At 50.5% G+C, this 18733-nt stretch overlaps 2 protein-coding genes across 5 annotated transcripts in view; one reads left to right on the forward strand and one right to left on the reverse strand.

The window, feature by feature from the left end:
• The window catches only part of ANKRD52 (ankyrin repeat domain 52), a 20526-nt gene extending 14273 nt beyond the window's left edge, over window positions 1-6253 (reverse strand). The window contains exons 1-15 of one of the 2 annotated variants that reach the window (XM_005571201.5): window positions 6109-6253; window positions 5696-5779; window positions 5151-5229; window positions 4883-4953; window positions 3651-3851; window positions 3035-3122; window positions 2748-2890; window positions 2235-2447; window positions 1895-1973; window positions 1473-1587; window positions 1189-1271; window positions 965-1082; window positions 690-758; window positions 365-505; window positions 205-285 (exon numbers count right to left, since the gene is read on the reverse strand). In XM_005571201.5, coding sequence (XP_005571258.3) covers window positions 205-285; window positions 365-505; window positions 690-758; window positions 965-1082; window positions 1189-1271; window positions 1473-1587; window positions 1895-1973; window positions 2235-2447; window positions 2748-2890; window positions 3035-3122; window positions 3651-3851; window positions 4883-4953; window positions 5151-5229; window positions 5696-5779; window positions 6109-6135 — 1592 coding nt within the window. In that variant the 5' untranslated portion in view covers window positions 6136-6253. Of the gene's footprint in view, window positions 1-204; window positions 286-364; window positions 506-689; window positions 759-964; window positions 1083-1188; window positions 1272-1472; window positions 1588-1894; window positions 1974-2234; window positions 2448-2747; window positions 2891-3034; window positions 3123-3650; window positions 3852-4882; window positions 4954-5150; window positions 5230-5386; window positions 5780-6108 lie in introns of both variants that reach the window. The other variant, XM_015431023.4, reaches the window with a different exon arrangement.
• Window positions 6254-6306: 53 nt separating this feature from the next.
• Window positions 6307-18574, forward strand: COQ10A (coenzyme Q10A). Of its 3 annotated transcripts, XM_065525196.1 has the most exons (6): window positions 6307-7019; window positions 14245-14412; window positions 15396-15542; window positions 16652-16844; window positions 17047-17148; window positions 17758-18574. In XM_065525196.1, exons 1-6 carry the CDS (start codon window positions 6973-6975, stop codon window positions 17923-17925), a joined length of 825 nt encoding a protein of 274 aa, XP_065381268.1. In that variant the 5' UTR covers window positions 6307-6972; the 3' UTR covers window positions 17926-18574. The 3 variants fall into 3 exon arrangements, with proteins under 3 accessions (XP_065381268.1, XP_005571271.1, XP_005571272.1); XM_005571214.3 differs by lacking the exons at window positions 6307-7019; window positions 14245-14412 and adding an exon at window positions 14532-14845; XM_005571215.4 differs by lacking the exons at window positions 6307-7019; window positions 14245-14412 and adding an exon at window positions 14848-15032.
• Window positions 18575-18733: the final 159 nt, after the last annotated feature.

The following is an 18733-nucleotide window of genomic DNA, read 5'->3' on the forward strand; positions in this document are numbered from 1 at the left end:
TTTCCCTGAAGCTCCGAAGTTTCAATCTCATACTTTTTGTCTTTGCCCACTATGGACTAAACCCAGAGAGCTCAAGACACACTGCTGGCTGACCAGCAGTACAGCAGCAGTGTAGGGTGGAGGTTCAGAGTAGGTAGGAGGACAGCAGGGCCAGAGCTTGCATGGGTGGGAAAGCACATCCCAGGGGCCCTCTCTGCTACTCACAAGAAGGCCTCCTTCCTGCGGGACTCCTTCAGTGGCTCGTCCTCTTCGGCATCATGGCTGGAAGGTGAGTGGGGTTCCGCTCTGGGGAGGAGAGAGAGAAAGTCAGGGCCAGGCTTAGGGAGGTGAGTGGGACTGAGAAGGACCAGACTGGTAGCCTCACCTCCTGTAAGTGTCGGAAGCGGCAGCGTAGTGGAGGGGAGAGCAGCCTTTACAGTCAGCCTCGTTGACACCTGCCCCAGCAGTTACCAATGTTACTGCACACTGGTAGCTACCGTTAGCAGCTGCATAGTGCAGTGGTGTCCTGAGGAAGAAATGAAGGAGGGTGGGGAAGAGAATCAGAGACAGATCCGAATGTAATCAGATGTGCAGCTAAATGCTGCTTCATAACATTCTCCTTATTTAACTCTCCAATCTCAACCCTTCCTCCCTCTACCATGTTTCTCTAATCAGACATTCCCTATGTTTACCCCTGCATATCAGCATACCTGCCAAATTTGTCCCTCCTCCTTAAGTCAGCTCCACTGCTCAACAGCAAATTAAGACATTCAACATTCCTAAAAGAAAGATGTGTTAAGAGAGTTACAGCCTCAAAGGGAAGCCACAGGCCCAGGGTGGGGCTAAGGAGGGATGGAACTAGCAAGCCCTTTCTGCTGTGACTGCTCTCATTGTGAGAGGGGGAATAGATCTAGGCAGGCAAGAATGACAGGCCCAGACCTTTGCCCAGCTCCCTGCTCAAAGGATGGGAGAAAGAAAAACTCACCCTCCGGAAGCAGCAGCATGAAGACAGGTACGGCCAAGGTTGTCAGGTGTATTGATGTCAAACCCAGCTGAAAGCACATGCTCGTTGCTGAGTGAAGACACAATGCTGTACAACTGACCTGGAGGCACAGAACAGCCACAGGTCACATCTGAGAGTGTTCAGCAGGGAGGGAAAGGCCTTTGCTCCCCTCTACACCTGCCAATCCCCAGCCCATCAGCACATACCTGAGGAAAGAAGCTTACGACAACAGTCAGAGAATCCAAAGAGAACAGCTAAGTGCAGGGGGAACATGTCATGGATGCCACGCCTAGAGACAAATTGAGGAACTCAGTCCTTGGGTCAAGGAGGGACCAAGTAAGACCTCTTCTTTGACCCACCACTACCCTAGAGTCAGGGAAGGAGGTTCTCCAAGGTGCCCTTTGGCAAGCTTCTCTGTGACTCCATGGTTGATGTGAGCGGTCTATGCAGATCTGGGCAGCCCAGAAGTGGAGTCAGGGCCCTGACTCACCGGGCGGTATCTGCGCCATTGGTCATGAGGGTGCTGATGAGCAGCTCGTGTCCGTAGCGAGCAGCCACATGCAGTGGCGTGTTCCCAAATTTGTCGGCACAATCAATCTCACTGCCTGTGAGGGGATACACACACACAAGCTCAGGCGGACCTCAGGCTTAAGACCACTCTCGTGAGCTAGCCACGATTTGAGTGCCTACTATGCATCAGGTGCCAGGCCCAGGATTCTACATGTTTTATCCTGTTTCTAGGCCTTAGGAGACTGGGCAGGGCAGAGCAGGGCCATTTCCACAAGTCCCTTGGTCAGAGTTCCAAGGGCCTATCCTACTGGAAGAGGGTAGGAGACGGAAGTTAGGGAGATTCTAGAAATGAGTTCCTTGGGGGAGGAAGGGATGAGAGCACAAAGTCTCCCAGGTCCATACCATTCTGGATGAGGATCTGGGAGCGTGTGAAACGGCCATGGATTGCAGCCATGTGCAGAGGACTTTTCCCTTCTTTGCTCTGTGGAAACATGGTGGGTTTTTGTTTTTGTTTTTTTCCAGTGCAAAGCACAGAGAATGCCCTATCTCCTTCCAAGGACATATCTCTAAGGACAAAAGGGTCATATGGCACCTTCTTAGCCCACTCTCTCCTGAGTCCCTGGCAAGGTCTGATTACCCCAGGAAGCAAGTGGATAATTCCACGAGAGTTATCCAGATACAGTCAGGACCCCTAGAGCCAGGTTTCGCTCCCCACTGGTCTAAGCCTTATCCCTTCAGGCACCTGGTAGTTGACGTCAGCCCCATTATTAACCAATAGCTCCAAGCAGAGAGCGCCATTGGTGGAGACTGCAGCCACATGCAGTGGTGTGAAGCCCTTGTCATTCGGCTGGTTGACATTGGCTCCGGCATTCACCAGCTCAATAGCCACAGCATCCTGGCCCAGGTAGCAGGCGATGTGCAAAGCTGTGTTTCCAAAAGCGTTGGGCTCATCGATCTGGATATTCAGCAGTGAGAGTAAGGCGGTATCAGTTTAAACAAAGTAGAAGCCAGCACATGTAACCTACAGATCCCAGAAATCCAATGACTGCCTCAGTTCCTCTGGGGTTTCTGACCCAAGGTACTAAGGTACTCAGGGTACTATGGCTAAGGTAAGCATTATTCAGACCCTCTCTACCACGCCCTTCCAACCTCCCAAAACTACACCAACAACCCAATATCTCATATCTCCATAACAGACTCTATAATCTCCTACTCACTGACCATAGTCCCCAACCCCAGAGCTCAAAGCCCTGACCTCCGCTCCCATCCGAAGCAGGTACTTCACCACTTCAATCTGGCCACTGGCAGCAGCTGTATGGAGCAGCCCATAGCCCTTGCGGTCCTTGCAGCCGAGGTCTGCTCCCCGTGCCACCAGCAGTTTCAGGACCTCCAAGTGCCCTGAGAAAAGAGAAGACACTCTAAAGGAAGTAGAAGATAAACTCTAAGGCCCGGCACTCCTCTCTTCAAAGGCTGCAACCCCATATCCCTGCTCTAGGAATCCTAAATGTTAAATTTCTGATTTTCCCGTGTATTCTCTCTCACCTAGAAAAGCTGCCCAGTGTAGAGGCTGCCGCTCCTTTTTGTCACAGACATTCAGGCTGGCTCCCTTGTTGAGGAGCAGGTTCACCGTCTGTATCAGGATATGAAAGACACTTGTTCAGAGTCAGATTCATGCCCTCAACCTACCTAAGAGCAGAGGCCTCATCTGAAAAGGCTGAGGCAGCCTAATGCCTTTTTCCATGAGCAAAACAACCTGGAGGACTTGAGGGAACAGCAGAAGCAGGCACTAAGGAGGAGATACTGGAGAGATCTGGAACTTTGAGGGAAACAAGGGAGTCTCTTCAGGTGATTTGGTGGTTCTTAAACTCTTGTCTTTGCAAATGTGCTGAAAGACACGTACTCTCTTCAGAAAGGCGTGTAAGCAAAAATTTTGCTTAGATATTTTCTAAGCAAAATCCAAGGTTTTATCAACCTCCTGAAGTCCAAGTTAAGAATTTTAATCTAGTCTGACCATTCATTTAGCGCTTGAGTTTTAGTGTTTATATAACCATCTGGGCTGCTTATCCTTCAGGCTTGAAGGCCCAGAAGCAGGGAAAGGTGAGTAGGAAGGTAAGAAAAGGGAAAGCCCCAGCTGGGCCTGGATGGGAACAGTCCTCACCTCAAGATGCCCACTATGCACTGCATGGTGCAGAGCACTGCGCCCGCTCCTGTCAGCCACGTTGAGGCTGCTCAACAGGGGTGCCAGAGCCTCAGCACACTTGGTGGCCCGGTTGGCAGCAGCCACATGCAGTGGTGTCTGCCACAGCTTGTCCCGGGCATTCACATCTGCTGAATGTGCCAGCAGCAGCCCCAGCACCTTCTGTTGAGGGGCAGGGGACAAAAGAGAGAGTAGGAGCGGGAGGTAAAACAACAGGAAATGGGAGGAGGAATAGGTCAGCAGAGCATCTACCGCCCCGTCTTCCCCAGCACAGAGTCTCTTCTCATTTTTCCAACATCCCTAGCCTCTCAATACCTACTTCCCATCTTCTGGATCTTCTTAGAACTTGAGTTCTTCCTTACCTTGCTGAGTAAAACAAGGACCCTTTGCTCTTCTTCAAGCCACCTGACTCGCCAACTTAGACCATGAAAATCTTCACTCACACATACATCCATTCCCAAACAAATCTACACATGGAGATCCACACATCCCAACCCCCCACCACTTCTAGGAAAACTAAATGCTCTTGCTGCACCTTGCCCTGAACACCCTCTTTAGCCTTCTCATAGGCACCAAAATTATTTTCAGTATCTCAGTAAGCAAACAGATACCTGTTCCTTTGCAAAACCCGAGCTAACATGCCCCTCCTAACCACCACCTACCTCATTCCCACTGGCCTCGGCCCCTCCCCCGGTAGCTGGAGCCAGGGAAGTGATGAACTGAGGAGGAGGTCCCCCTTTCCCTGTCTGCAGGGCTGATGGGAATAGGGCAAAGGACCCAACTGATGAAATATGTTTGGCCCCTGTGCTGTCAACTTTCAAGCTACTTGAGGGCCAAGGATGCAACAGATTACTATACCCATCCCCCATCACAAGGAAAGAAATCTCAGTGCCCAGAGGGGGATCAGACTTAAGGTGGCCCCCCAGGGAGGGATGAGTCACTCAGGCCTGGCAGCAGGGCCCCCGCAGTCTGCCAGCCCAGTGTTAAGCTCTCCCTGAGTCACATCAGCTGGCAGCACTCAGCCCCCTTACCAGCCAGTTCTAGGGGTAGGAGGGAGGGGCCAAGATTTGATCTCCTCACTACTTGGGGTAGAACAGCTTGTAGGGCTGAGGACTGAGGCTCCTTGACCCTTAACTTCCACCTTTAAGCAACTCATCCTTTTTGAAAGGGTAAAAGAAGGTGGGGGCGCATACCTCGTTTCGGGAGGCAGCAGCACGATGAAGAGGGGTCAGCCACAGTGTGTCCTTAGCATTGACATTAGCACCTGTGGGGATATAATTTCCTATTTTGATGGAAGGTGAGGAGGGGGTATGAAGGAAGCCAGTAATCAGGCCAGGAAATCTGAATGGAGCTGGAGCCTTGCCTGGACCAAGCCCGGGAGAGCAATCCTTGAATATCAAAAAAGACTCCTCCCCTCCCTTCCCTCCCTATGTGCCACACCTTCCAGCTCCCCACTTTCACCTGACATCAGTAGCAACTGGAGGATGGGGACATCGCCTACGTAGGCAGCAGCATGCAATGGAGTTCGCCTCTCTTGGTCCTAAGAAGGCAAAAAAGAGGAGGGACTGTGGGCGCGGGGTGAGGGGGCTATCAAGCACCCCAGCCCAAGCCTCAGAGCTCCAGGCCCTTCCCCACAACCTCTTCCCATAGTTTCTGCAGGGTCCTAAGTCCCAGTACTGGGAGTCAAAGGCAAGCACCTAGGGAGGGTGGAGTCAGGGCCAATGGGCTGAGAAGCCGGCTCCTTTTTCCAGGAGGGGTGGGGGCGCTGCAGACTCCGGAGGTTCAGAAGAGAACAACGTTCCTGGGCATCCCCAGCCCAAGTGATCTGGGCTGCAAGCCTGACCTGCTCTCCATCCCCAAATGCAGAGTAGGCTTTCACTCCAGGATGGAAAGAACTGCGGCCTCATCTGAGCAGAGGAGACACGGAGCCGCCCCACCGGTGGGGAGGGGTCCAGAACACGGGAGCCAGGATTCCGGTCTCGCCATCCTCCCTGCTCCCAACTCACCAGCACATTGATGTTCTCCTTCTGCGAGAGTAGGGAACGCACTTCCTCCACATCTCGGCTAAAGATGGCCTGGACCAGGGGCGGCTGCAGGGAGAACCGGCAATCTGAGAGCGGGCTGGAGCCGGAGCGGAACCGGTGTGGGGGTGGGGGTGGGGGAGCACCCAGGTTTGGGGGGGGCGTCCGTGGAGGGGCTCCACTCTGGGGATTCTGGCTGGAGCGGGCTCCCGCGGTGCCTCCTCCGGTTGCCAGGTCCCCAAGGACACCGGCTCGGTTGAGGGGAGCGCGGCATGGGGCGGGGCGGGAGCTGCGGGAGCTCCGGGCTCGGGCCCAGCCTAGGCCGCACATCCCCGGGCTCGCGTGGCGGTAGCGCGGAGCCCTGGAAGGAGGAAGCGGGGAAGGGCAGGAGGGCTGACCTGGTCCGTGATGCTGAGGATCCCCATGGCCCGGCCCGGGCTCCGTCCGCATCGAGCTCCCGGCGGCGGCGGCGGTGGCTCCACCGGGGACACGGAGCGGCCCAGGCGGCGGCTGCGGCGGCGGCTGCAGGGAGAGCGCGGCCCCGCCTACCGGGGGGCGGGCGAGCGGGAGGCCGCAGCGCTCCCTGGCGGCCGTCCGAGTCCCGGCGCTCCCAGAGCAAACGGACCCCAGCCGCAGCGCCCTCCGCCCCACCCTGGCGGCCCCTGCAGCCCCTGCACCCCCGAACTCACGCGCCGGCTCCCCGGCTCCCGCAGCTGGCTGCGCCAGTCTGGCGGCCCAAGGGGTTCCTCACAAGATCCTAGCGGAAACCTGGGCCTTGGTCCCGCGGTGCTTTCCCAAACTGAGGACCGAACGGCGGGCCAGATCTCACCCAGCCCACAATGCTCCCGCCCGAGCTAACTCCTCCCGTCAGTGATTCCACACCCCGAAATCCCCCACAGACTAGGGGGAACTGGCGGGTGGAGAACTGGGAATTATGTATGGCAATATCCCCAGAGGGAGGGAAAGCGTGTATCTCCACTGGCGGATGCGTGAGTTCGGTAGAGAAGAAATAGCAAAAGTGCTCAAAATGCGGAGAAACCCCAAGGAGGATTCTACTGCAGAAAACACCCACAAAGAGGCCATGACAACTGGCAACTGGAAAAGGCCGCCAAGACCAAGAGAAGGGACATTTTCCAGCTCCTTACTGATTCCATTGCAAGGTTAAAGTGGAAAACACTCAACAATTTCTTCCCAGAACAGCATGTGGCGCTTCCCCTCCTCCAATGGAGAGGCCAGAAAGCCGTCAGTTAGAGAAGAAATGAATGGAAGTCATCTCAACCCAGAATTGGAAAAAGGAGGAAGACGAAAAGTGAGTTGAAAAATTGATACAATTTCTGAAAGGTGATCCAGGGTCCTGTTCAGAGTTTCACAACTCAATACACATTGAAGAGAACACATAATGGACGAAGTGCAGCATGCTGGCGTCTTGTCAAGGCTTTATATATAAAGGTCCTCCCTTGCGGGGAGAGGAAAAAAATTTAAAAATAAAAATACATTTTATTTTATTTTGTTTTTTGAGACGGAGTTTCACTCTCGTTGCCCGGGCTGAAGTGCAGTGGCATGATCTCGGCTCACTGCAACATCCGCCTCCCGGGTTCAAGTGATTATCCTGTCTCAGCCTTCCCAGTAGCTGAGACTACAGGCGCCCACCACCCTGCCTGGCTAATTTTTTTTTTTTTTTTTTTTTTTGAGACGGAGTCTGGCTCTGTCGCCCAGGCTGGAGTGCAATGGCCGGATCTCAGCTCACTGCAAGCTCCGCCTCCCGGGTTTAAGCCATTCTCCTGCCTCAGCCTCCGGAGTAGCTGGGACTACAGGCGCCCACCACCTCGCCCGGCTAGTTTTTTTTTTGTTTTTTTTTTGTATTTTTTAGTAGAGACGGGGTTTCACCGTGTTAGCCAGGATGGTCTCGATCTCCTGACCTCGTGATCCGCCCGTCTCGGCCTCCCAAAGCGCTGGGATTACAGGCTTGAGCTACCGCGCCCGGCCATAATTTTTTTATTTTAGTAGAGACGGGGGTTTCACCATGTTGGTCAGACTGGTCTCGAACTCCTGACCTCAGGTGATCCACCTGCCTTGGCCTCCCAAAGAGCTGGGATTACGGGCGTGAGCCACCGCACCCTGCGAAAATACATTTTTAAAAAGCCTTCCTGGCCGGGCGCGGTGGCTCACGCCTGTAATTCCAACACTTTGGGAGGCTGAGGCGGGCGGATCACGAGGTCAAGAGATCGAAACCATCCTGGCCAACATGATGACACCCCCGCCTCTACTAAAAATACATAAAATTAGCCGGGCATGGTGGCGGGCGCCTGTAATCCCGGCTACTTGGGAGGCTGAGGCAGGAGAATTGCTTGAACCCGGGAGGCGGAGGTTGCAGTGAGCGGAGGTTGCAGTGAGCCGAGATGTGCCATTGCACTCCAGCCTGGGCAAAAAGAGCAAAACTCTGTCAAAAAAAAAAAAAAAAAAAAAAAAAGCCTTCCGGGTCAACATGGTGAAACCCCATCTCTACCAAAAATATAAAAAATTAGCCTGGTGTGGTGGTGCACACCTGTAATCCCAGCTACTGGAGAGGTTGAGGCAGGAGAACCCACTGCTCTCCAGCCTGGGTGACAGAGGCAGACTCTGTCTCAACAACAACAACAAAAGCCTTCCCTTGCCTTCCTACTAGAAAGATACTTAAGACACTAGTAACAGTCCTTTTTTCCTTGAAAGAAAAACTGGGGTACAGGAAATAAGGAATGAGAGGGAAATTTACCTATCACTATATACCTTTTAGAATTTTTAAATTTTTTACCATATTGAAAATAAAAGTTAAAATATTGCTTAGGAGCAATCACTCCGTGATTCCATGCACACACAAAAATTACAAAGAAATAAAATGTTGCTTTAAACTTACCTCTTCTAGGAAGTCTCCCCTGGTTAATAGGCTCTTTTCCTTTTGTTCTCCTTAACACTTACATACTTAGTTTATACTGCCACAATCTGGTTAAATTGTACACCTTTGTTTCTCATTTTACCTTTTTTTTTTTTTTTTGAGATGGAGTCTTGCTCTGTCGTCCAGGCGGGAGTGCAGTGGCACCATCTCAGCTCACTGCATGCTCCACCTCCGGGGTTCACGCCATTCTCCTGCCTCAGCCTCCCAAGTAGCTGGGACTACAGGTGTCCGCCACCATGCCAGGCTAATTTTTTGTATTTTTAGTAGAGACAGGGTTTCCCCGTGTTAGCCAGGATGGTCTCCATCTCCTAACCTCGTGATCCGCTCACCTCAGCCTCCCAAAGTGCTGGGATTACAGGTGTGAGCCACTGCACCCGGTCTCATTTTCACCTTTTTTTTTTTTTTTTTTTTTTGAAACAGGGTCTCACTCTGTCACCTAGGCTGGAGTCTGTCGACAAGGCTGGAGTGCAGTGGCTTGATGTCAGCTCACTGCAACCTCAGCCTCCTGAATAGCTGGGACCACAGGTGCACACCACCACACCTGGCTACTGATTTTTGTTTTTGTTTTTGTTTTGTTTTGTTTTTTTTGAGATGGAGTCTCGCTCTGTCGCCCAGGCTGGAGTGCAGTGGTGTGATCTCAGCTCACTGCAGCCTCAACCTCCTGGGCTCAGGTGATCCTGCCTCAGCTGCAGGAGTAACTGGGATTACAGGTGGGCACCATCATGCCCCGCTAATTTTTGTAGAGACAGGGTTTCGCCATGTTGCCCAGGCTAGTCCCAAACTTCTGAGCTCAGGTGATCTGCCCACCTTGGCCTTCCAAAATGCTGGTATTATAGGTGTGAGCCACCATGCCTGGCCATAAAGTGGATTTTAAACTCCTTGTAAGCCAGAGTCAGAGTCTTCTCTAACATGGACTTTAAATTTTTTTTTTTTTTTAATGAAAAAAAATTATTTTGAGCTTTCCGAAGGAAAAGGTATTGGTTTTTTTAAGCTCCAGAATATCAGTATAGAGAAACAGGCACTTAATATTTGATGATTGATGATGATGATGAAGCAGCAGCAGAAACCAAAGGTAGCAAAGGATCAAATGGGTATGGGTGTTGGGACTTGGCTATTGGGTATTATGGGCCTTCCAGGAAGGGCTAAACTAGGATATGGCCCAGAGGATGAGAAGCAGGGGCATACATGGTATCCATTGCCCAAAATAACTCTTGGTAACCTGAGGAATTGGAGTCAGGGATTGAGCTGGGGTCACGTGCCTGGGTCTGGCTAGGGGATGAAGGTGAACAAGAGATGTTGCCAGCCTGGTTCTCTGGGAAACTAGAGGGAGGAGGAAGGGCTAGAAGAGTTATTTTTAATATTATTTAGAGCACTGAAAGAGGATTTCCCAGTAGGGAAAAAAAGGATTTGATGTAGGGAACACTGATACTATCAGGGCTCAGGGAGATACACAGGGTATGGGAGGAGGAGGCCAGAAGTGGTGTTAAAACCCTCTTATACGGACAGTCCTTCAGGATTGAACTACTGCATTCATGTTTGGGTAACTCTAGACAGATGGCTACCTATTTTTAAGCCTCAGTTTTCCTTCTTCTGACAAATGTGAGGACTAAATGTGAGGACTCATCCAATGTACAGCCCTGTACTAACTGGTTGGGAGGTCAAAAATTAGAAGTAATGGTGTCTCTTTATGAGGAGCTTATAACTTAGTAGATGAACATACATATACATGTTAAACAACTACAGAATATACGATACATGCTAGATTACATGGCAGTATGTGTTCAGAGTAATGTTGAAGGAAGGGTTCAGTCAACGGGGTCTTCCTGGAGGAGGTGTGTCTTGAGTCAGTACTTGAAGGAAGTTATTGATGTAGAATGGTGGAGACATGGGAGGAAATTGGTTGTTTCAAGCATAGGGACTAAACTAGGAAAGTTTAAATGGCAGTGATTAGTTAAACTAATTAGTAGGGGATAGCAAGCAAATTGGCTTGGCAGGCCTATTGGACCTTGGAGATTCTGTAGCAGTCAACTTGGTTAAAGCAGAGTGATAATGAGGTCACAGTTCAGTTATGTATCCCAGTTAATTTCTGTCTTTTAACCAACCAGATCCTTACTCCTCATTCAAAGCAGCTGTCTCATATGTATAAGCCCTTAGTCAGAGGGGGGCGGGGCTGGACACAAGAGTGGGATTATAAAGAGTAAATCTGTCCTTTAAGGTCATGTGCCCATCAGTCCAGGCATGGTGGCTCACGCCTGTAATCCCAGCACTTTGGAAGGCCAACATGGACATATTGCTTGAGTTCAGGAGTTCGAGACCAACCTGGGCAAGATGATGAAACTCTGTCTCTACCAAAAATGTGGTAGTGTGCTCCTGTGGTCGCAGCTATTTGGGAGGCTGAGGTGAGAGGATCACTTGAGCCTGGGAGGCAGAGGTTGCATGAGCCGAGATCACACCAATGCACTCCAATCTGGGTGACAGAGTGAGACCCCCGTCTCAAAAATTAAATAGATAAATAATAAAACATATTCATTTGGTCAATAATTATTTTGAATTGGTAGTACTAACTGCTATGGAGGCAGAAGAGTTTATATAAAATGGGTTTTGGTGATCACCCAATGGCCCTTGCTTACTTGAAATCCAGAGAATATGGGCTCAAACTTTTTTTTTTGAGACAGAGTTTTGCTTTTGTTGCCCAGGCTGGAGTGCAATGGCACCATCTAGGCTCACTGCAACCTCCACCTCCGGGGTTCAAGCAATTATCCTACCTCAGCCTCCCAAGTAGCTGGGATTACAGGCATGTGCCACCACGCCTGGCTAATTTTGTATTTTTAGTAGAGACGGGGTTTCTCCATATTGGTCAGGCTGGTCTTGAACTCCCAACCTCAGGTGATTCAACTGCTTGGCCTCCCAAAGTGCTGGAATTGCAGGTGTGAGCCACCTTGCCTGGCCTTTTGTTTTTTCTCTTTTTTTTTTTTTTTTTTTTTTGAGACAGAGTCTCCATCTGTCACCCAGGTTGGAGTGCAGTGGCACGATTTCCACTCACTGCAACCTCTGCCTCCTGGGCTCAAGTGATTCTCTGCCACAGCCTCCCGAGTAGCTGGGACTATAGGTGCGCACCACCACATCTGGCTTTTTTTTTTTGTATTTTTTGTAGAAATGGGGTTTTGCCACGTTGCCAGGATGGTTTTGATCTCCTGACCTCATGATCCGCCCGCCTCGGCCTCCCAAAGTGCTGGGATTACAGGCCTGAGCCACCGCGCCAGGCCCAAGAACCACCCTCTTTCTAGACCAGATGTCTGTTCCACATTAATTAGAACAGCATTGCAACACAGTCTTTTTTTTTTTTTTTTTTTTTTTTTTGAGACAGTGTCTCACTCCCATCACACAAACTGGAGTGCAGTGGTGCAATCATGGCTCACTGCAGCCTCAACCTCCTGGGCCCAGGTGATCCAACTCAGACTCCCAAGTAGCTGGGATTACAGGCATGTACCACCATGCCTGGCTAATTTTTTTTGTATTTTTTGTAGAGACAAGGTTTCACCATATTGCCCAGACTGGTCTCAAACTCCTGGGCTCAGGTGATCCACCCACCTGTGCCTCCCAAAGTACTGGGATTACAGGTATGAGCCACCATGCCTGGCTGCAACACAGTCTTATTTACTTTATCCCCTGTCCCTGCACATAAGCACCACACAAAACACTTCTCAGGGAAAGCTTTCCTGAAAGTGGAGAGCTTGACTGAAGATTTAGCAAGCAAGCAGAGGAAAGGTTTGTACTGTAATAGCATGAATTTCTTGAAATTCAACAGCAGGCACCACCATTCTTTTGCACCCACCTAATTCTAGTCTCTCTTTTGTTTTTGGAGAAACAAGGGTCTCTATGTTGCCCAGGCTGGTCTTGGACTCCTGGCCTCAAGTGATCCTCCTACCTCAGCCTCCCGAAGTGCTGGGATTACAGGCATGAGCCACTGTACCTAGCCCAGTCTCTTTCTAATTGTTGATTTCTTTCTTCTTCTCCTTTTTTCTTTTATTCACCTGACTTTTATCAAGAGCATTTTTTCTCTTTCTTTTCTCTTCCCCTTCCCTCCCCTCCCCTCCCCTCCCCTCCCCTTCTCTCTCTCTCTCTCTCTCTTTCTTTCTCTCATGGAGTCTTGCTTTGTTGCTCAGGCTGGAGTGCAGTGGCACAATCTCAGCTCACTCCAACTTCCGCCTCCTGGGTTCAAACAATTCTCCTGCCCAACCTCCCGAGTAGCTGGGATTAAAAGCGCTCGCCACCACGCTTGGCTAATTTTTGTATTTTTAGTAGAGATAAGGTCTCACTATGTTGACCAGGCTGGTCTCGAACTCCTGACCTCAAGTGATCTGCCTGCTTCAGCCTCCCAAAGTGCTGGGATTACAGGAGTGAGCCACCGTGCTCACTCAAGAGTATTTTTTTTTCTTCTTGAATCATGAAAAGCAGTATAGTGATATTTACTTGCCTGGGTTTCTGTCCATGAGGTCTCACTCTTCATCAAATGCACACTTTTCAGACAAAGATGATTCTCTGTCCTAAGAATATCTGGTTCTTCCTACCTTGACTTCTTTCTATAAATATTAAAGGTGAAAACTATGCAGCCTTAGCTCAGAGCTTGGAATGTTAATCTCCTTTCCCAAAAATGTAGAACACAGCACTAACCACTTGTGGACGCTACAAAGATGAACAGTGCTTCTAACTATAAACAAGGCCGAATATGATAAAGGCTCTGTGATGGTTAATAGTGAGTGTCAACTTGATTGGTTTGAAGGATGCAAAGTGTTGTTCCTGGGTGTCTGTGACAGTGTTGCCAAAGGAGATTAACATTTAAGTCAGTGGACTGGAAGAAGCTGACCCAGTCTCAATGGTGGGCACCATCCAAGCCGCTGCCAGCGACGCTAGAAAAAGTAGGCAGGGCCGGGCACGGTGGCTCACACCTGTAATCCCAGCACTTTGGGAAGTTGAGGCGGGTGGATCACCTGAGGTCAGGAGTTCAAGACCAGCCTGGCCAACATGGCGAAACCCCATCTCTACTAAAAATACAAAAATTAGCTGGGCATGGCGGCGCATGCTTGTAATCCCAGGTACTGGGGCGGGGGCAAGGCTGGGGTAGGTGGTGAGGCACGAGGATCGCTTGAACCTGGGAGGTGGAGGTTGCAGTGAGCCGTGATCATGCCACTGCACTCCAGCCTGGGCAAAAGAGCGAGACTGCGTCTCAAATAAATAAATAAATAAAAGTAAAAGTAGGGGGAAGAAGCTGACTTGCTGACTCTTCCGGCCTTCATCTTTCTCCCGTGCCGGATGCTTCCTGCCCTCGAACATCAGACTCCAAGTTCTTCAGCTTTTGGACTCTTGGACTTACACCAGTGGTTTGCCAGGGGCTCTCAGGGCTTTGGCCACAGACTGAAAGCTGCACTGCCGGCTTCCCTGCTTTTGAGGTTTTAGGACTTGGACTGATCCACCACTGGCTTCTTTGGTCCTCAACTTGCAGACGGCCTAATGTGAGACTTTACCTTGTGATCCTGAGGCAATTCTCCTTAATAAACTCCCTTTCATATATACATTTATCCTATTCATTCTGCCCCCCTAGAGAACCTAAGGCTCTAAGAGCGGCGTTCAGAGGATCATCTGCTGTAGACACGCCCACGAAGTCGCCTCTGTGCCTACGTATCGGGTCCTGTGACCACAGGCGACCTCAGTCCCCTGAACCATCTTTGCACTTCTCAAACGCACACCCCAGCGCCCTTTCTCGCCAGAGGTATGAACTACATCTCCCGACAGGCGGCGTTGTCCCCTTCCTTCCTCTCCCAGGCCCGAGCCATGGCAACAGCGTGACGTGGGGGTACCGAGAGCTGCGGGAGCAGCGATCCCGGCTTCAGTTCTAGCCTACCCGGCAGCCTACACGGGAGCAAGGCGAGAGGTGCTGCCGCCTCCCGTCGCCCCTGCGCTCGGAGGCCCCCAACCAGCCAGGCGGCTGCCTCTTGCTGCTCCTCCTTTGGAGTGAGGAGGGCGCAGCCGGTGTCAGAACTTAGAGGGGCGGTCAGGGTCGCGCGCATGGCCTGGGCGGGCTCGCGGCGGGTCCCGGCTGGGACGCGCGCAGCAGCCGAGCGCTGCTGCCGGCTCTCCCTCCGCCCGGGCACGCGCCCGGCCCCGCCCCCAGGCCCTCTGCCGCCGCCGCCGCGACCAATGAGGTGAGAGGGAGGCGCGGGCGATCGCGGCTGAGGGCACCGGGTCGCTGCGGACCCCGGGGTTCCGCGGTGGAGGGGTGCTATACTGGGATGCAGGCGCAGCGGGGACTGGCAGCAATCATGCCCTGGGAGCTAATGTAGAGCTTTGGAGAATGCTTTTGCAAGTTGTACGAGAAGGGAAGTCCTCGGGGTGAGTGTCCAACCTCTTCTTGGCCCTTGCGGGCGCCCTGGGGTCCCCGGGGACAGTGATGCTTCCTTAGAGTCTTAGCTTTCAGCAGTAGCGTAGGCCCAGTCAAAAGCAACTAGCACTTCCCACACACCCCGCTTTTTCTCATCCTCCTCCACCCCGCCCCCAGCCCTGTCCTTAGCTGCCCTCGACCTTTTGCACTCGTGACTCCCTGGCCAGAGAGAGCCTAGCGGGCTGCAGCAGGTGCTGGGGGGAAAGCTTGTCTGGACGACCTTCGTCTGGGATGCACTATTCTTCCCCTTCACCTAGAAATGATAGAGGATTACAAAGAACTATAAGGTTGGCTCCTCTTTCCTTTGGTCTTAGGTTTCTGACCTCCTGCAGCCTCCTCTTGCCTCGGGCTGCCCAGATCTTGGCGGCTGAGGCTGGCTTACCGTGGAGCCGTTCCTTCATGGGATTTGCTGCCCCCTTCACCAACAAGCGAAAGGCTTACTCGGAGCGTAGAATCATGGGGTAAGCATTCTCTGCCCTGCATCCTTCCACTTCCCCTTTCCCTCCAAATAACCATGTCCAGGCAAGAATGTCAGGGTATCATCAGTGGGCAAGATTCATCTCTAGCCATCCCCCTCCCCAGCTACAATACTGACCCTCAATCCTCCTCTGCCACCCTCCCGACCTTAATTTCTCCCTTCTTGGTTGCTGTGCATGTGCTTAAGTGAAATGAGACTAGGGTTGGACTATACTTTAAGACAACAGGGCGTAGCTGGGTGCGGTGGCTCACATCTGTAATCCCAGCACTTTGGGAGGCTGAGGTGGCCAATTGTTTGAGATCAGGAGTTCGAGACCAGCCTGGTCAACATAGTGAAACCCTGTCTCCACTGAAAAAAAAAAAAATGTAAAAATCAGCCTGGCACGGTGGTGGGTGCCTGTAATCCCAGCTACTTGGAGGCTGAGGCAGGAGAATCGCTTGAACCTGGGAGGCAGAGGTTGCAGTGAGCTGAGATTGTACCACTGCACTCCAGCCTGGGCGACAGAGCAAGACTGTCTCAAAAAACAAAACAAACAAAAAACAGGGTGTTTTCTGGTGACCATTTAAAATTTTTTATGGGTACATAGTATGTGTAAATATTTGCAGCGTAACCTTTTAAATATATTTTGAGCATAATAGCTAACTTATCGAGCACTTGCTACATGCTAGCAGCTTGACTTAGATATTTTACATAGATTTTTCTCATTTAATCCTCACAACAAACCTATAAATTAGGTGAGAAAATGGAGACACAGGTAATTTACCTAAGGCTACATTGTTAAAAAATTGTTAGAGTTGGGATCTGATCCTTGTGTGATCACCAGTAAAATTGACAGCCTCTCTGTTCTCCCTAGATGGTCCCTCTTAAAATCAAAATAATGAATGCAAAAGCATTCTGTAAACTGCAAAATATAAGGTAACGATATAAGGATTTGCACATTTGCTTTTGGGAAGTTATTCATCCAGGCTTATTTGGGATCTCTAGTTCCTGAAGGTGCATGGTTAGTGGGCAAAGGTATGAATTAGGGGCCTACAGCAAGGAGGAACCTGACCCAGCTGGCAGCTCCTTGGCCTGTGATTCTTCTTCTCCTAGGTACTCAATGCAGGAGATGTATGAAGTGGTGTCCAATGTCCAGGAGTATCGTGAGTTTGTGCCCTGGTGTAAGAAGTCTCTAGTGGTATCCAGCCGTAAGGGTCACTTGAAAGCCCAGCTGGAGGTTGGCTTTCCACCTGTCATGGAACGTTACACCTCTGCAGTTTCCATGGTCAAACCTCACATGGTCAAGGTGAGGCCTGTATGAGAGGGATGGACTGGATTTTTTCTTTTTAGCAGTTTCATATTAAAGTGCTATTTTGGCCTTCCTTGTGATGATTTTATCTCCATGTGTCAAGTATTTCCCTAATATCAGAAAGAAGGAAAATGGCTTTCCTTTATATTGTATCCTATACTTAGTAATGTTATTTAACTACCTGATTATCCTATTCTAGGCTGTTTGTACTGATGGCAAGCTCTTCAACCACTTAGAGACCATTTGGCGATTCAGCCCTGGTATTCCTGCCTATCCTCGAACCTGCACTGTGGACTTTTCGGTGAGTCAGGAGGTTGTGTAGCAGAGGACTAGGACTGGGTATGGGGAAGGGCTGGGGTACTGTGACAGGGTTATTTATTTATCTATTTGAGATGAAGTCTTGCTCTGTCGCCCAGGCTGGAGTGCAATGGAACAATCTCGGCTCACTGCAACCTCCACCTCCCGGGTTCAAGCGATTTTACTGCCTCAGCCTCCCAAGTAGCTGAGACTACAGGCGCCTGCCACCAAGCCCAACTAAGTTTTGTATTTTTAATAGAGACAAGGTTTCACCATTTTGGCTAGGCTGCTCTCGAACTCCTGGCCTCAGGTGATCCGTCCGCCTTGGCCTCCCAAAGTGCTGGGATTACAGGCGTGAGCCACTGCACCAACCTGACAGGGTTATTCTTTTAAGTATAGCTAGCATTTCCCAAGTTAGTTAGTTTCCACAGGTCTGAGCTTGTGTCAGACTTGTATTCTGTGCTCAGTCCCAAGTTAGGGCTCTTAAGGGGATCCAACAAACTAGATGGAAAGGGGAAGAAAAGGCACTGAGGAACAGTAACCCCCCTTGCATTTGGCCAGGGACTATCCAACATTGTCTGGAAGTTTCTGACTGTCTCTTACCCGTTCCCAGATTTCCTTTGAATTTCGTTCTCTGCTGCACTCCCAGCTGGCCACCATGTTTTTTGATGAGGTTGTCAAACAGAATGTTGCTGCCTTTGAGCGTCGGGCAGCCACCAAGTTTGGTCCAGAAACAGCCATCCCCCGTGAACTGATGTTCCATGAAGTGCACCAGACTTGAGGCACGGGATTGTTCCCTGACCTCCCTTCTACCCCACTTCCCTTCGCAATTCTCTTATTTATTTGGTTTGGCTCCTGCTCCAATTTGAAAGGAGTCTGTGTTCGTAATACTGTTTCTCCTCTCAATTCCCCAGAAATTGGGTTCTATGCTGGCTGGAAATGTTAGGGGAAAGAGAAGGCAAAGGATGTGGAAATGAGAGGTGCTTAGGAAAGGGTCAGGCCCATCGGAGGAGCACCATATGCCTGCAGCCTTTTCACTACGAATTAGAATAAGGACTATGTGGTTGTCTCTGGGCCTTATCAAGACACCTTAGTGTCTGACCAGGGGAAGATAGTAACTTTTCTAAGGATTGAATAAATTGAGCTTTTCTTCTGGCACAGAGGTACTGAGTGGTAAGGAACTTTTATCCTGCCTGAGATTCCTCAGGAGAAAAGGCAACCTGCCTCCAGCCTGAGATACATAAAGCCTCATTTTAAGACTATAAGTCCATGCTGCCTGGCTACTAGAGAGCAAGGGGCTTTCTTACCATCAGTGCTGAGGAGAAAAGTACTGAACGGAAACGGAGTTGTCTTTGTACTCTTGAGTTGTACCTTATTCTTCCACTTGGCCTGAGTTTTTATAAAATTTCAATAAATTGTAACAGTGTGAATTTGGCTTTATTATATTGTTTCTTGGGGCAATAATGTAGATATAATAGAGTAGAAGGAAGTTATGGCTTCTTTTCCTGGGGGAGTGAAGGTGTAAGAAGGCCTCTTGGACACAGTGTCCCTGCTAACTATAGTAGCACATTCTACAAGCCAGGACCTAG

Source organism: Macaca fascicularis, chromosome 11 (assembly GCF_037993035.2).
Source record: "Macaca fascicularis isolate 582-1 chromosome 11, T2T-MFA8v1.1".
Taxonomy (NCBI): Eukaryota; Metazoa; Chordata; class Mammalia; order Primates; family Cercopithecidae; genus Macaca; species Macaca fascicularis.

What these genes read in the sequence shown, in the direction of transcription:
- COQ10A (XM_065525196.1), top strand. Translation starts at nt 6,973, where the DNA reads ATGGAAGTCATCTCAACCCAGAATTGGAAAAAGGAGGAAGACGAAAA. An exon ending in AAAAAGGAGGAAGACGAAAA is followed by an intron (nt 7,020 to 14,244) that starts GTGAGTTGAAAA and finishes CTGCCCCCCTAG; the next exon opens with AGAACCTAAGGCTCTAAGAG. An exon ending in AGCGCCCTTTCTCGCCAGAG is followed by an intron (nt 14,413 to 15,395) that starts GTATGAACTACA and finishes CTTTGGTCTTAG; the next exon opens with GTTTCTGACCTCCTGCAGCC.